This window comes from Trichosurus vulpecula, chromosome 4, assembly GCF_011100635.1.
Source record: "Trichosurus vulpecula isolate mTriVul1 chromosome 4, mTriVul1.pri, whole genome shotgun sequence".
In the NCBI taxonomy this organism is placed as follows: Eukaryota; Metazoa; Chordata; class Mammalia; order Diprotodontia; family Phalangeridae; genus Trichosurus; species Trichosurus vulpecula.
Window position 1 is genome coordinate 36,669,658 of NC_050576.1, and position 14,615 is coordinate 36,684,272.

Below are 14,615 nucleotides of genomic sequence, written 5' to 3' on the forward strand. Positions count from 1 at the left end.
GGCCAAGAATAGTTCAGTTTCTTTCGTGTCATTTTCAGAGCCCAGTGTTAACCCATTCTCCTCCCTCCCCCCCTTCCCCCCCCCCCCAGTCAACCAGTCCCAATCAACCAGTCAAGGGCAAAAAGCCGAGAGGAAAGAAAGTGGGAGGAGAGACCCAGGCCTCCCAAACCTCGGTCTCCGCACCTTGCCCGGAGCCTGCGCTCAGGCACCCTCGTGGCCCCTAGACCAAAGGAATTGACAGGGGAGGGAGACCAGTCCGATTCTTGGGGCTCTGGTCTTGGGGTGAGGGTGCGAGGAGTAACTGCAAGCCTGACCCGGCCGGGGGGGGGGGGCGGCGCGGCGGCGATCAACTCAGAGCGGTCTGTGCTAGCTTTGCTCCCTAACGCTCAGGAAGTGAAGTTTGTGGTTTTGGGGGCTGAGCTCGGAAGGAGTTTTGAAAGAAAAAAAAGCAGCCAGAGAGAGCGCGGTCTTCCAAAAGCGAGACTCAGTTTGAAAAGGGGCTGGAGATTGTAGCGGCTCCCGAGTGCGGACCCGTGCATGGTAAGCATCTCCCTTCGGGCTTCTCCGCATCTCCAGCTGGGGTCCCGGGGCGGTGGCAGTGGCCGAGGGAAAGCGCAGGAAAGGAGGGAAGGGGCCAAGCCGGACTGGGGATCCCTAGGGTAGCGCTTCATCCCTCTATCGGTCCGGTGACTAGGTGGGAGCACTCCCCTCCATGTCCTGACCTCGGGGCAAATGGGAGAGAGTGTGCGTCCCCCTCGGCCTGCGCCCCAGCGCCTACGCTCCGGAAGTTTCCAAGTGCCCAGCTGCAGGCTCTGATGCCCAAGTTTTCTAGCGGAGCCCAAGGCACTCTCCTGCCTTGGTGCTCCTGGCTTTTTTGAGCCGCCACACCCCTTTCTCTGCCCCTTTCTCCTGAGATGGAAGAATGGGGAGGTATTGGGGGAGTGTGGGAAGTGTACTGGTCGGTTTGCGTTGTTCAGAAGTGGTGTGTGTGTACGCGGGGGTACAGGGGGAGGCCCCAGGGGAAGGAGACCCACCTAAGGAAAAGGAGCCGCCCCCTTCACCTCCTCCGACTCCCAGGTTCCCAGAACCGGGTGGGCTCAGGCCTCTTGAAGGTGTACGAAAATTTGGCCATTGCGGGTCTGGAAGAGGGCTCCGAACCTCTGCATTTCTCTTGGGCCTTTTTAGCTGCCTTGTTCAGGGAGACCTGAGTCCCAGGCTGAGTCTTTGCCTTCCCCCGCCCCCCAGCGACGCCAGCTGCACCCTGGAGGCAGCCTTCCCACGGGTTGTATCTGTGGCCTTGGCCGGGCGCCGACGGGGCACGGGGAAAGAGAGAGGGAGTCCCAAGGAGCAGGGCTCTGCCCCAGGTCCTGAGAAGACCGAGTCTTGTCTCCCCCTTCTTCCTTTCTCATCCCGCCAACCCAAGGGAGCACTGGTCCACTGCCCTGGGTAGGCATCTCTGACAGCGAGTACTGGTGGGGGGAAAAAAGGCAGAGACAGTATTTTTGGGTGGCTAGGCCTGGCCTTGGGGGATGCCCGCTAAATGTATCCAGATCAGGATGAGAGGAAAGACTTTTCTCCAGGGTAGCTCAGAACCACTTCTCTGGAATCTGGGAAACAACTGAAATCCGGACTGTAAGGGACAGAGGCGCTCATCAGGCCTCCCCCTGCTTGCCCCTCTCTGCACCTCCTTAAGAATGCTTTGAAGGGCAGGTGGACCAGTACTGTGGCATTCGTCGACTATCCCTCCGCCTGGGGTGACGCTCAAAGACGCCTTTCGTTGGCTTTTCATTTTTCTTCGATTTTCATTTTTGTTCCTGGAGCTGGCTGGCTTGAAGTCGTTTGTGGGTATGCAGTGGGATGTCAGTTCTTGAGCGCAGGGACTGTTTCGTTTTTGTCTTTGCGTCTCCAGGGCCTGCCACTTAAGCAGACTCGAAATAAATGTTCGGGGAATCAAACTGACTTTGCTCTTTCTTTCTGGAGGGTCCATCTGCTTCGACGCCAGAAGAAACGCAAGCAGAGGGAGACGTGGTGTCATTTCGGAAGGATTCCTGGGAAGAGACTCGGTCACCAACCAGTGCGGGACAGTATACGGATGGCCAGGTGTGTGTGTGTGTGTGTGTGTGTGTGTGTGTATGTGTGTGTGTGTGTTACACGCGCGCGAGAGAGAGGCAGAGACAGAGAGACAAAGAGAAAGAGAGAGAGAGCTTCCGAGTGTGTGTGTGTGTGTGTGTGTGTGTGTGTGAGAGAGAGAGAGAGAGAGACAGGCAGGCAGGCAGGCAGACAGGCAGGCAGACAGGCAGACAGACAGGCAGACAGAGACAGAGACACAGAGACAGGGACTAAGACCGAGACAGAGACAGAGAGAGACAGAGAGCTCCCGTGTGTGTGTGTGTGTGTGTTGTGGTGTGGCAGCGAGGGGGGAAATAGCATGTCTCTGAATAACACATTTATAATCTTAGAAAGGAGAGTGGTGTCGAAATAATTCTCTATCTCGCCCCTCCCCCTCCGCTCCCCCCCCCCCCCAGTTATCCTTTTCTCTAAAGCCTGTGCACCCAGGTAGCAGGACAGAGTAGAGAGGAGAGGGGCTGAGGGTTAGGGGGAGATAGAATTCTACCTTCCAGCTCAGACTAACCCTGGAAATTTACAAACTGGGTTTTCTGTCCTGAAGGACTCAAGGCAGTTCATCTGCACATTTCTGTGCCTGGGTCCTGAGGGTTGGTATTGTCTAAAAGATGTTGACTGAAGTGGAGAGGGTGAACACAGGCTGGAGGGAGAGCTGGGCGACCGGAAAAGGTCCTCTGTCCCCAATTCAGAGGAGCACCCATCTGCTTGAATGTAGGCTTCTCCATTCCTGGCTTCCCTTTGTCGTCCTGATCTTCCTAGGGCTGGTCGATTGGGTGCCACCTCGGGTAATGTAGAGGCGAACACTACTCAGATTCGTTTTAAAGAGGCCTCACCTGTTCAGCCATAGAGGAGACCCGCGAGAAGGTAGAGGAGCTATTTCTGCTCTCTCCCCTCTACAAGAGGCTACTCCTAACCTCTCCCCCAGTCCCTAGCTAGACTGTGGGGACAGGGAGGTGAAAACGTCCTAGCTCCCTGGGCTTTCCAGGCAGTGGCGTCAGTAGCAGCAAGCTGCAGCCCAGAGCTGTCCCCAGGCCCCTCCCGCCTCCGGCCCTCCTCTACCTGCGGTAGCGGCCACAGCCTCCCAGGAGCTCGAATTTCCTTGCTAATGAGTCTGTCCCAATAACTTTCCGTTCTCCCCGGGCTCTGCTTCTCACCTGATTCTAGAGTCTGAGCGTTTCCAGAGTCCGGGGCTGGGCCTAGGAGGCCTCTCCCAGCATTAAACAACTTTTGTTTACAAAAACATTTTTTTTTTGGACTACCAGAACAGATAACGCCCCTTTCTTACAAGTAAAAGGATCACTGAGGTCAGGTCTCCTGTTTACTTCAGTCCCCCTCCCCGTCATTGTTGTGTCTTTGATCCACTCAGCCGCCATTTCCAGGGCTAATTAACTTTCCATAGGCTGTGTGTGTATGTGATTTTCCTTTGACATTAGATTTCTGCCCTTAGTGTGTATCTTCCTGTCCCCTTAACCCTCTTTGTCTCTATCTGAGCTTGTCCTCCTTTGCAGACCGGATCCTGGCTCCGGATGGCCCCTTGGCCTTCTAGCTACCCCCTTGCACAGTAGGCGAGCATCTCAGTTACCGTCCAGTGCCCCTCCCCTCCCCCCTCCCTTCCAGATGACAGATACAGGCCAGGGATTGAGTGACCGAGTTCGGGTAACCGAGTGAATCGAGACTGTCTCACTCTTGGCCCTCCAGGCGGGTTTGATTTCCCCAGCGAGGTTTGAGGGGAAGGGGAGGAGTCCCGAAGGCGGGGGACAGATATAGAGTAGTGTGTGGAAACAGGGAAGGAGAGGCCAGCTGGGGGGTGGAGAGGAGAGAGGCCTGAGCTATCCTAAGGAGAGGCCCCTTTGCTTCGAGGGCAGTCATTTTACGATTTGGGTTTGCGTCTGCAGAGGCAGCCGGCGGCTCTCGCCACCTGTCTGAGTGCCTGCCACCTGGTGAGCGGAGCAGCGCCACCGAGGCGAAGACTCCTCCCCATGGCGGCCCCTCCCTGACCCGGGCCCCATCCCCCTAGCCAGGCATCTTTCCCTCGATCACTGCTTAGTCCCCTCCCAGCCTTAGATCTCTTAACCCGCGCTTCGACCCTTCTATCCCTGAGCAGGTCTCCGAGGTGGCGGCTTGGAAGCCGAGCAGGTGTGACCCTGGAGTGAACGTGGTGCTCGTGGAACCTGGAAAGAGGAACGGAGAGTTGGTTGCGGTTGGAGGAGCGGAGGCGGCAAGGATAACGGCGAAGAGGATGCCTCGGTCTTTCCTTGTGAAGAGCAAGAAGGCGCACAGCTACCACCAGCCGCGTTCGCAGGACCAGGACTACGGTCTCCGCTTGGAGAATGTGCTGGCGCAGATCTGCGCAGGTGCGGCGCTGAGTCCATGTCAGGACTGAGGGACCCGGTGCCCGGAGGCAGAGTAGATCTGTCCGCAGTCTCAATCGGTTAATGCACGGTTGTCCCTTAGTCAGCCCCGACGCCGGCCCTAGGTCTCCTGACCGCCCCTGCCTCTCACGGGAGTCCTTTCTGTTTTCTCCGATCCACCCCGGGCCCGGTGCCTCCTTCCTCCTCTTGGAACCAAACAGAGTAGAACGTGGGCTCTTTTCCTTTTCCCTTTTCCGTCCCCATTCTCCTCCCCTTGGATTTCTCCAGTTCCTTCTGCCACTCCTATTACTGTTATTTTTGTTTGTTTTAAAGAGTTAGTTTAGAAGACGAGCTACCCTCTTCATCACTCCATCTACGCCACCCGCTTAAGCCCAGGTACACTCTGTGGGCACTGTTCCACTTGCTGTCCACTCACGTCCATTGACCCTTGCTAGGGAGAAGAGAAATTTGCCCTTATCCCGGGAGTGAAGACAGAAAGCTGTCTCCAGCCGGCTGTTTCCCGGTCATTGGACCAGGCGCCCTAACTCTCGAACTGCCGGGGAGTGCCTAAAGGGGGCCACTTTACCCCACATCCTTGCTCCCAGGGCTCCAACCCTGGACTAACTCTCTCGCTCTTTTCCCGAGGCAGACAGCAAGATGCCAGGAGACTCGAGCCCAGGGCCTTCTGAGCCAGAGCCCCAAGGACCTATCTCCCCAGAGTCCCAACTGACTGAGGCCCCTGACGCGGTCTCAGTGTCTCCAGCCAGCTGTGAGGGCAGCGTTTGCGATAGGAGCTCGGAGTTTGAAGATTTCTGGAGGCCCCCATCGCCTTCCGCATCTCCAGGTAGCTAGAGCCGTGGATCTGCCGGGGTGGGGGTGGGGGCAGGGAAAAAAGGGAATTAGGCAATTACGGGCAGGTTAGCATCGTGGGGGACCTCTGAGCACAAGTTTGCGTCCAAATTCAGTTTGGGTTAAATCCTGGCCACTGTGGGCAGATCCAGGAAATTTCTGCGCAGGTGAAAGTGAGACTAAGGGGTCCGAGTTATTTTGCTTGTATTTTTCCCCAGAGGGAGCATTAGGGTTTTCTTGTTGATGAGACAGTATGTCAGATAGGGAAAATCTCCCCCCTTTTCCCTCTTTAACTTGAATTTTCCAATCATAGTTCTTTAGAATTGGGGAGCGAGGTGGCTGGAGAGCCCGCTTGCCCTCTCCCTATGGAAGGACAAGACATGCGGGGACAGGAAGGGTGGAGGCCACTGCTGCTGCGGGTGACTTTCGGAGCTCAACTCAGAGTGAAAGGGCGGGGGCAGGCATCGCCAGGGGGTGTTTTCCCTAACTCAGAATCCCAGCAAAGAGGGCACCCCCCAACCATGACTCTTCCTTGAAGTGGGCAAGTGCGGGGAGAAGGCCCTGCTTCGGAGTATATGGCTGTGTGTGTGTGTGTGTGTGTGTGTGTGTGTGTGTGTGTGTGTGTTTGTGTGGTGGGGAAAGTCACTGAAAAGAAGAGTGGGGAACTGAATTTAGTGTCTTGTAGTTAAAAAATGGTTTATACGTGAAACTACTTCAAGCATTGGAAGGCTTCATACTGAAACAGGGACTAAGAGAAAAAAAGGTGTTTCTCTAAACCAGCCTCCTTCCCGGGTTCAGTAGCCAGGGCTCTGTACTCCACCAATGTCTGTCCAGGTCTCCTGTCTAATCTGAGATTTGATCTTTGACGGGGCGGGGGGCGGGGTGCGGTTTGCTCCATATCTCGCCTGGTTCCCTTAGGATCACTACCCCCACCCCCACCCCTCATCTAAACTGGCTCCCGAGCCAACGATCCCGAGGAAGGGTCTTCCTTGAAAAGAATTCCTAACCCCTAGCTTTTCGTTTTGTTTAGTTAGGGAACCAGAACTGAGACTTAGCCAAAGATTCAGGGTCTCCTTGGTTGTTGGAATCTGAATGCAGCGAGTTTTGTGAAAACGAAATAACTGCATAGGCAGGTACACGGAAAGGAGGAGCTGAGGATGGACGAACTGAGCATCTATTTGGTTTCGGAGGCTGGCTCCTTCTGTATTCCCGAATTGGAAGAATTAGAGCCGGCAGTTGAGCTGGATTTTCCCCAGAGACGTAGAATCCTAGGATCTGAACTGAAAGGGACCTTAAAAGTCATCCCAGCCCAACCTTTGCTTCATAGCTAAGGAAACTAAGAACCAGAGAGAGAAAGTAACTGTCCTATGCTATAGTCAGAGTCATGACCAACTCCTGCTTGGAGTTCTAATACTTTTCCCATTCTGCCCTCTCAGAAGTACTTTTTACTTTTTTTTTAAGGAACCTCGAGACTTGGTTCCTAGTTTTTTGGGGGGTTCCTAGTTTTTTTAAACACACCCCCATTATTTTCCGAGACAGTGTATTATTATGATTTTGCTAAACCCAAAACTCCAATGTTTCTATGAATACATGTTCTCCGTGTTTACCTTGGCATACAGCGTATTCCATCTTGAAAGGTGCAAACACAGGATCTGAGCCTCTCTAAAACATTTTCTAAATAAACACTGGGCTGATCCTATTAAGTTAAGCAACACTGATTGGACTACCGTCCAACTAGGGTGTGTGCACATGCATACTACACTCACAGCATATATGTAAAATTATTTTGAGAAAAAATTGTGACTGTGTGCAGCTTTTGGAAAGAAAAACACTTCTAGAGGATCGGGAAATCCGATCAGGTGGGAATTTTAAGTGTGTAAATTCTGCAGTGCTGGCCTGGATGTTTGTCTGCGCTGATCTAGTCTCTCGATGGTTTCACCTCAAAGACTGTCCCATTCCGGTCCCCCTCCCCACTCCCACCCTTACCTCCTCCTGCCCCTAGTTCGGCACTTTTCAGCTTTCCGAAAGATAAAGCCAGTTTCTTGTTTGTTTCTCCTGCTAGATGCATTTCTGCAGCATTTTGTGGTCCCCTTTTCCCTCGCGGCCTGCCTCACATCCTGCTAACTCTTTAACCTCCCCAACCCCCCCCCCCCAACCCCCGGCAGAGAGAAGGAGGAGGAGTCAGCTTGGATGAGTTCTGCCCCTGACCCCCCCAGAGAGGTAGGCGAGCGCTGTCCAGAGGCTGAATTTTCTGACCATGAGACATTTCGTCAGAAATCGCTCTGTGCGGTGTTAGGGTCAATTGGGCCACTATTGATTGAGCTCCTACTCTGTGTCGCTCTTGAGCTAGAAAAGAGAATTATCCACATAGGGAATGACAGCCCTTGCTCCAAGCCACCGGCATTGGGTGGACCGGTGCACCCCGGCCACACTACTTGGATCATTGTCTTTAAGGATGTCTCGGGAAAGATAAGGATTGGGATTAGTGGTGGGTTTCGAGGCTGGATGGATTTGGGGACTGATTTTTGTTGCTTGAAGAGTTAGGATAGACACCTAGTCCCGGGGCTGGGAGTGGTTGTGACCGCGCCCTCATGTCCCCGCTGCTTCCACAGCTTCCGAGAAGTCCGTGTGTCCCTCCCTGGACGATGCACAGCCTTTCCCGGTGTCCTTCAAGCCCTATACATGGAACAGCCTGTCAGGCTCCGACCTGCGGCATCTGGTGCAGAGCTACCGGCCTTGCCATGCCCTGGAGCGAGGCGCTGGGCTGGGCCTCTTCGCCGAACGGAACTCGGAGCCTGGCGCTCCGGCAGCCCTCTACAGCCCGGAACGGGGCTGCGGCGGCGGGGCCTCCGAGGGCAGCGGCGGCGCAGGCAGTGGCGGCTCTGCCCTGGGCCTCTATAGGGACTTCGGTCCTGCTGCGGTGGCGGCGGCCGCCCGCTTATACGAGCGACCTTCGGCGGCTGGTGGGCTGTACCCGGACAAGGGCTCCGGCATCAAGGTGGAGTCTGAGCTACTCTGTACTCGCCTCCTACTCAACACCGGCTCCTATAAGTGTATCAAGTGCAGCAAGGTGAGCGGGGGCCCAGGTGTCCCTCTGGCCCTCCCCCGTCCGTGCGCCCTGCCCTCCTGCCGGGTCAGCTCCTTTGGCGGGTGGGCCCCAGAGGCCACTCCCAGCCTTTTCTGTGCCTTCCCTCAAGTCCGTCCCTTCTAGGTCCTCGAGCTCCTTCCCTCCGCCCCTCCTCTCAGCCTCTTTCCTCCCTCTCCCCCCACCCCCACTGCACCCCAGGTGTTCTCCACTCCCCATGGCCTCGAGGTGCACGTGCGCAGGTCCCACAGTGGCACGAGACCTTTCGCCTGTGAGATGTGCGGGAAGACCTTCGGGCACGCGGTGAGCCTGGAGCAGCATAAAGCCGTGCATTCACAGGTAAGCATCCGAGCTCGCCCGCAGCCAGCAAATTAGTGTCTCTCGCACCCAAACGGGAGAAGGGGTGGGTGTTACTTTGAATAACTGACTCGACCAAATCACTCTCTAAGAAGTCGGGTTCAAAAAAAAAAAAAAAAAAGAAATCGGGCTCGAGTCTTCCCAGCCTGGTCCTAAGGCGTTCGACCCGTCTCCCCGTGCTCTGGAATAACTGTTTTCCCTCCTACTTTCCTCCAGCAGCGCACTAGCCACCTCTGACATTTATTGGCTGTATGACCCTAGAAAAGTCATTTAGCTTTTCAATGCTCCATGCACAACTCTCTAAGACCAAGAGCTTCCAAGCAGGTAACATTTGCTTTGTTAGTGGGAGTTTGAAACTATGTCAATGACACCACAGGTCTCCCCCCCTTGAAAAAAAAAAAGGCCTCAAATCCTGCTCATCACTTTGGTTTTCTTTACTCGAGCTTGAATGTTTCAGCTTTCATTAGCTCTGCCTCTAACCTCTCTCCTTTCTCCCAAATGGCAGTTTAGTGCCCCAGCCCTCATCCCTCTTGTGGGTGAGAAAGAAGAGCATCCAGCTCTCTGGCAAAAATCTGTTTGCCCAGTTAAGGAGTGAATTCTCTAGCACCCTGATTTTGAAAGGCACTTAATTTGAAAAGACTTCTCTGTCCTGGTTGTTCAAAGGACAAAGACAGAAGGTGAAATCTATAGCTGGAAGGGATTTTAAGTCCAACCTCTTCATTTTACAAATGAAGAAACTGAGGTTCAGGGAAGTTGAATGACTTGCCCAAGGTCACACAGGTAATAAACGTCAGAGCAAAAAATGGAGGAAGTATCCTCTGACTTCAGAGGTCTGCATTCTTTCCACTGCACTGTGAGTTTTAATTGACTAAGAGGTGGGAAACTTTGAAAAGTCTGTTGGGGAGCGAGGGTGTATGTGTGTAAATGGGTGAAAGAAACTAAGGTGGGGAGATTTTGTATTCAGAGTGGTTCACAGAGTGAGAAGTGTTTGTGTAGGGGGGAAAAGTGTACAGAGAGAGAGGAAGGGGTGGTGGTGGTGGAAAAGAATGGTAATATGGGACAAAGAAAACAAGGTGAGTAAGTAGCAAGGGAGGGAAACTTGTGACATGTAGGGGAAGAATGATATATGGGGGAGCTGTTTTTGTGTATTAAGGGGTAGAGGTATTGAGGGACTCAGCTACTTACAGCCTGGGTTAGCCTCATAAGGATTCAACAATTCAATTCTAGAAATATTTATTAAATGCCTTTATGTGGGAGGTGGGCACTGTGCTATGGACCTGGGACTACCCTGATTTTAAAGAATCTAAATGACTTCTGAAGTGCCTTCCAGTAAGCAACGAAGAGTCTCCTGGGGAGAGGGAGATGGTCCAACAGTTACACAGATAAGCAGTAACAAAGCAATTTCAAGAGATCCCTTATTAGTGATCTGGTGGAGGGTGGAATGAGGAGGGTGGACACCTAAGCTGATACCCGGTCTTCTCTCTTCAGGAACGAAGCTTTGATTGTAAGATCTGTGGTAAAAGCTTCAAGAGATCCTCCACCCTCTCCACTCACCTGCTCATCCACTCCGACACGCGGCCGTACCCTTGTCAGTATTGTGGAAAGAGGTTCCACCAGAAATCAGACATGAAGAAACACACCTTTATCCACACAGGTAAACATCTGGGGTACCACAACCCAAACAGCCCATCTCAGAGGCACAGTCTCCACTAAAAAAAACTCCACCCTTTTTTCTTGTGTCCATTTACACGTACACCTTTCTCTTCAGCTGTTCTACCTTCCCTACCCTTAGGACCAGCATATCCTGCTCTTTCTCTATATTCCACCTGCTCTCCATGTGCCCCTGGCCTTCCTTGCAGGGTGTAAGTGTTCACAGTAGGTGGGTTTGGAGAAAGCCACCAGAGTAAGGAGGCTGGAGTGAAAATGAAACACTGCCCAGGTCTGTCCCTTTAACATCTATCCCCAGTTTATTTAGAAAATGGCACAGAGCGTGATTATGGCACAGAGTGGTCGTGGTTTGGATCTGGGCCCCCTAAGATCCTAGTCATGTCATGTTATAGTGTCTCTATCCCCAGGAAAAATAGACCTTCTATTCTTGTCCCACCTCCTTACCCCCACCTTCAACTGCTGCTACCAGCTCCAGAGTTTGGGGTCTGAGCTTCAGTCTTGATATTTGTACAGAGATCCTTATAGGGCTTCCACTTTGCCTATTCAGCGGAGTCACTTCAACCACCTGGCTTCACTGTTATTTGGAGGGAGGGAATATTGTGTCTATTTTCTTGACTGCTTGGTCTTTTCTCAAAACTTACCTGTTCTGTGGTCCAGACCTTCATCTTTCTGAATTCTGTTATCTAATCTGATGGCTTTAAGGGAGTGATGACTGGATAATGCACCAGCCTCCCAGATAACAATTCTATTTTGACTAGGGAGCTTTCAATGCTTTAACTGCAAAGAATGAATAATATGGAGATTTTGTGCACCCCAGGGGAGGCAGTTTGGGGCTGGGAGGCCTCCCAGGGCTCTTTTAATTACCCCTGAGGTGGCCACCAACGCATTGGGTGGTCTCATTTGTGGTTTTGCCTTTGAACATTGGTGACACACTGGTGCCTGTTAAGTCACAATCTTCCTTCTCCCTCTCCCGCTCCCCCCAAAGGGGGGAGGCAAAACCAGGTAAAGTGATTAAAGAAAATAAGCCGAACATTGGAAACCCCCATGGTTGTAAAAACCTCCAAACCTTTTGCAAGAGGCTTAGATTCCAGGCTTGTCTCTACCATGAGTTATCAAGCTGTTACACAAGTCATTGCCCTTCTGGGTCATCAGTTGTCTTATCTGGAAAATATGGGACTTGGAATAGGGAATCTCTTCTGGTCCAAGATTCTGAATCTGTAAGTCTGGAGCATGGACTGATGCTTAGGACAGTACACTGTGTGGAGAATCACAGGCAACCTGGGAAGGACATGGAAGCATCAGGTGTCTGGAGCAGCAGTATTAAAAGGGAGAGATACAGGAGAACAGAGGCTCCCAAGAAGACCACCTCATGGACCTCAAATTTTGTCTAGGGCAGGCTTTAACTAAAGTAGTGGGTGGAAAATGTTTAGAAATCTCTGGCATTTGCCCATTCACTAAATAATGCAAGAGCTCATTCCTGGTAAAGGGAAAGCCAGTAGGTCTGTTTGCTTGTTACTTAATTAACAAATTATGATGAGAATGTGCCAGTTTCTGAAGAAATTCTAAAGAATCCACCTCAGGGAGGGGGAGAGAGAGAGAGAGAGAGAGAGAGAGAGAGAGAGAATCTAAAGGGGCTGAAGGAAAGAATCCTGTTAATGGAGAGACAGAGAGATAGAGAGTCAGAGAGAGAGAGAGAGAGAATCAGAGAGGAGAGAGAAGAGGGGCGGAGAGAGAGAGGAGAGAGAGAAATGGATTGTACTAATAAGAGCAAAGGGAGTTGGTGGGATGAGTGGAGAAAGACCAGACTTGCAGCAAAAAATTATTGGCCAAACTTGGATTTTAAAATCAGGACTCCGAAGTAGCTAGGTAGCACAGTGGATAGAGATAGTGCTACGAGCCAAGATGACCTAGGTTCAGATATAGCCATAGACTCTTCCATAGACTCTTAGCTATGTGATCTTGGGATAGTAATTTAACCTCTCTCAGCATCAGTTTCCCCATCTGTAAAATGGGCACAATAACAGCGGCTACCTGCCAGAGTTGTTGGAAATATTTGTAAAGCACTTTGCGAACCTTACGATGCTATAGAAATGCTGGTTATTATTCTTATACTTTAATTCCAGTTTTTAGTCACTCCAGTTTATCCTTCTGTCAGACACCATGATAAATTCTGGGGATACAGAGATAAAAAGAAATAACATTATCATTGATATGAACCATCCCTTACCCTCTTTTTGTGCCTCACAACACCCCTTTGCCAATTTGAAATTTTTCCTTGGGGATTCAGAGAAACAAGAGAAACAGTGAGTCGTCCTCTCCTCTCTGTACAGTTTTTTGCTTTGTTTGAGAGTGTGAGCTCCTTGTTAGGGTATAATTTAGACTGTAGGAAAACCTTTGCTCTTTTCCCCTATTGCAAGAAGCCTGGGTTTGGGGCATCTCACTTAGGACAGGGGCCCATGGAAAATGCATCATTGTGATAATAGGTGGCAGGCCACAGGTCCTCATTACTGTGCTTTGCCTGGCAAGATGACTGTTGGTACCTAGACTCACATGTCCACGAATTTCCTGTATACTGCCTGACTGCTGTAATTCAAGGATCCTTTTGCCATGGTCTTCTGGGTTAAGCCAGGGGTCTATGGAGAAGCCAGGGCACAGGACAGATTTCTTCATACCTTTTTGAGTGCAGGTGATTTATCTAACAGATTTTTTTCCCTTCCCACCTGCACACCCCATGACTCCAACTCTCTACATCTTTGCAGGTGAGAAGCCCCACAAATGCCAGGTGTGTGGCAAAGCATTCAGCCAGAGTTCTAATCTCATCACTCACAGCCGAAAGCACACTGGCTTTAAGCCCTTTGGTTGTGACCTGTGTGGGAAAGGCTTCCAGCGAAAGGTGGATCTCCGGAGGCACAGGGAGACGCAGCATGGGCTGAAGTGAGACCAAGTCGGGGTGCTGAAGCATCAGTCAACACTATTGGGAACAGACCCTCCTTTTCCTGTCTCATCCTTCCCCAGGTCCCTGTGTCCCATCTCTACCCCTCAACCTCTACTCCTCTTGTGAATGAGAGATCTAATGACTTCTTACTTCTCTCAAGTAACCCAGAAGGGATAGCAGCAGCTTTAAAAAAATTCTACCTAAAGTGGAAGCTAACAGACTTGATGTGTCTTGGAAACACTGGATAAGCTCATATTCCTGAAACCTCCGACTCAAGCTGGGATCAGACAACTCCAGCCACCCCATACCTCTGCTCACCCCACATAGAGCTCGATCCTTCCACCAAGCTCAGAAGTCCTCCAGCTAGAACCTGAGCTCTTCCTTTGCCCTGACCATTTGACTAATATTTGAGTAATAGAGGGATGCACAGCTTACAAACCAGAACAATTGCAATAGTGTTAAAGGAAAGGTGAATGAGAGGGGCTTTATTGCTACTATATCTTCCACAGAGTTTTTCAAAAGCCCTATGTCCTTTCAAGGAGATAAAGCTTTCTAGAAGTGCACAGACCGACCCTCTGTGCACTGGCAGGCTTGTTTAGAAGTGGAAATAATTGCTACTATATGCTACTCACAAAACCACAAGCTTTATCAAGACACTTGTGCCAGGCTGGGCAGGAGAATAAGGAAGAGGGTATGGCATTTGTCTGAAAGAGTTTGAGTGTTTCCCTGTGGGAAAACAATGGACAAAGGGTTTACCAAGGAAAACTAAAGAACAGAACAGTGTCTTACTACTAGAAAGTAATCTGTTGAACAAATATCTACTAAGCATCTACTGTATTTGAGACATTGAACGAAGGCATTGTGGGGGATATCAAGATGAGCAATACAAAGTCCTGCCTCTCAATGATCTTGTGACATAAAGACCAGGATTGGCCATGACCGTTGTCACGCTCTTGAAGAGGCAGTGACCAAAGAAAGACCCAGAGGGCACTACTAGCTTTTCTAGAGAGACTGGAAAGTAGCCGAAAGACTATTTCAAGGATGTGTTTGTAGCTTTTTGTTATTGCTGTTTGTTTTTTAAAATTTCTTAAGCCCATATTTGTTAAAACCTCTGAACCTGCAGACATGTGTGACCGGTGGCTTCTGCCTTAAACACGCTTGCCTGTATCTTAGAGGAGAGCAATGGGGTGTTGATTTTGACAAGGTTTGTCAGTGTCTGTAGATGTACGGAGTGGATTATGTTTAT

At 51.2% G+C, this 14,615-nt stretch overlaps 1 protein-coding gene across 1 annotated transcript; it reads left to right on the top strand.

The window, feature by feature from the left end:
- The first annotated feature begins 453 nt into the window (after window positions 1-453).
- Window positions 454-13,889, top strand: GFI1 (growth factor independent 1 transcriptional repressor). The gene is made up of 8 exons (XM_036756542.1): window positions 454-540; window positions 1,981-2,100; window positions 4,229-4,478; window positions 5,125-5,319; window positions 7,937-8,394; window positions 8,611-8,748; window positions 10,255-10,420; window positions 13,194-13,889. Exons 1-8 carry the CDS (start codon window positions 538-540, stop codon window positions 13,370-13,372), a joined length of 1,509 nt encoding a protein of 502 aa, XP_036612437.1. The 5' UTR covers window positions 454-537; the 3' UTR covers window positions 13,373-13,889.
- Window positions 13,890-14,615: the final 726 nt, after the last annotated feature.

Bases quoted from the DNA above. Each gene is read 5' to 3' on its own strand.
- GFI1 (XM_036756542.1), top strand. The intron at 2,101-4,228 runs GTGTGTGTGTGT...ATCCCTGAGCAG, and splicing joins GACAGTATACGGATGGCCAG to GTCTCCGAGGTGGCGGCTTG. The intron at 5,320-7,936 runs GTAGCTAGAGCC...CTGCTTCCACAG, and splicing joins ATCGCCTTCCGCATCTCCAG to CTTCCGAGAAGTCCGTGTGT.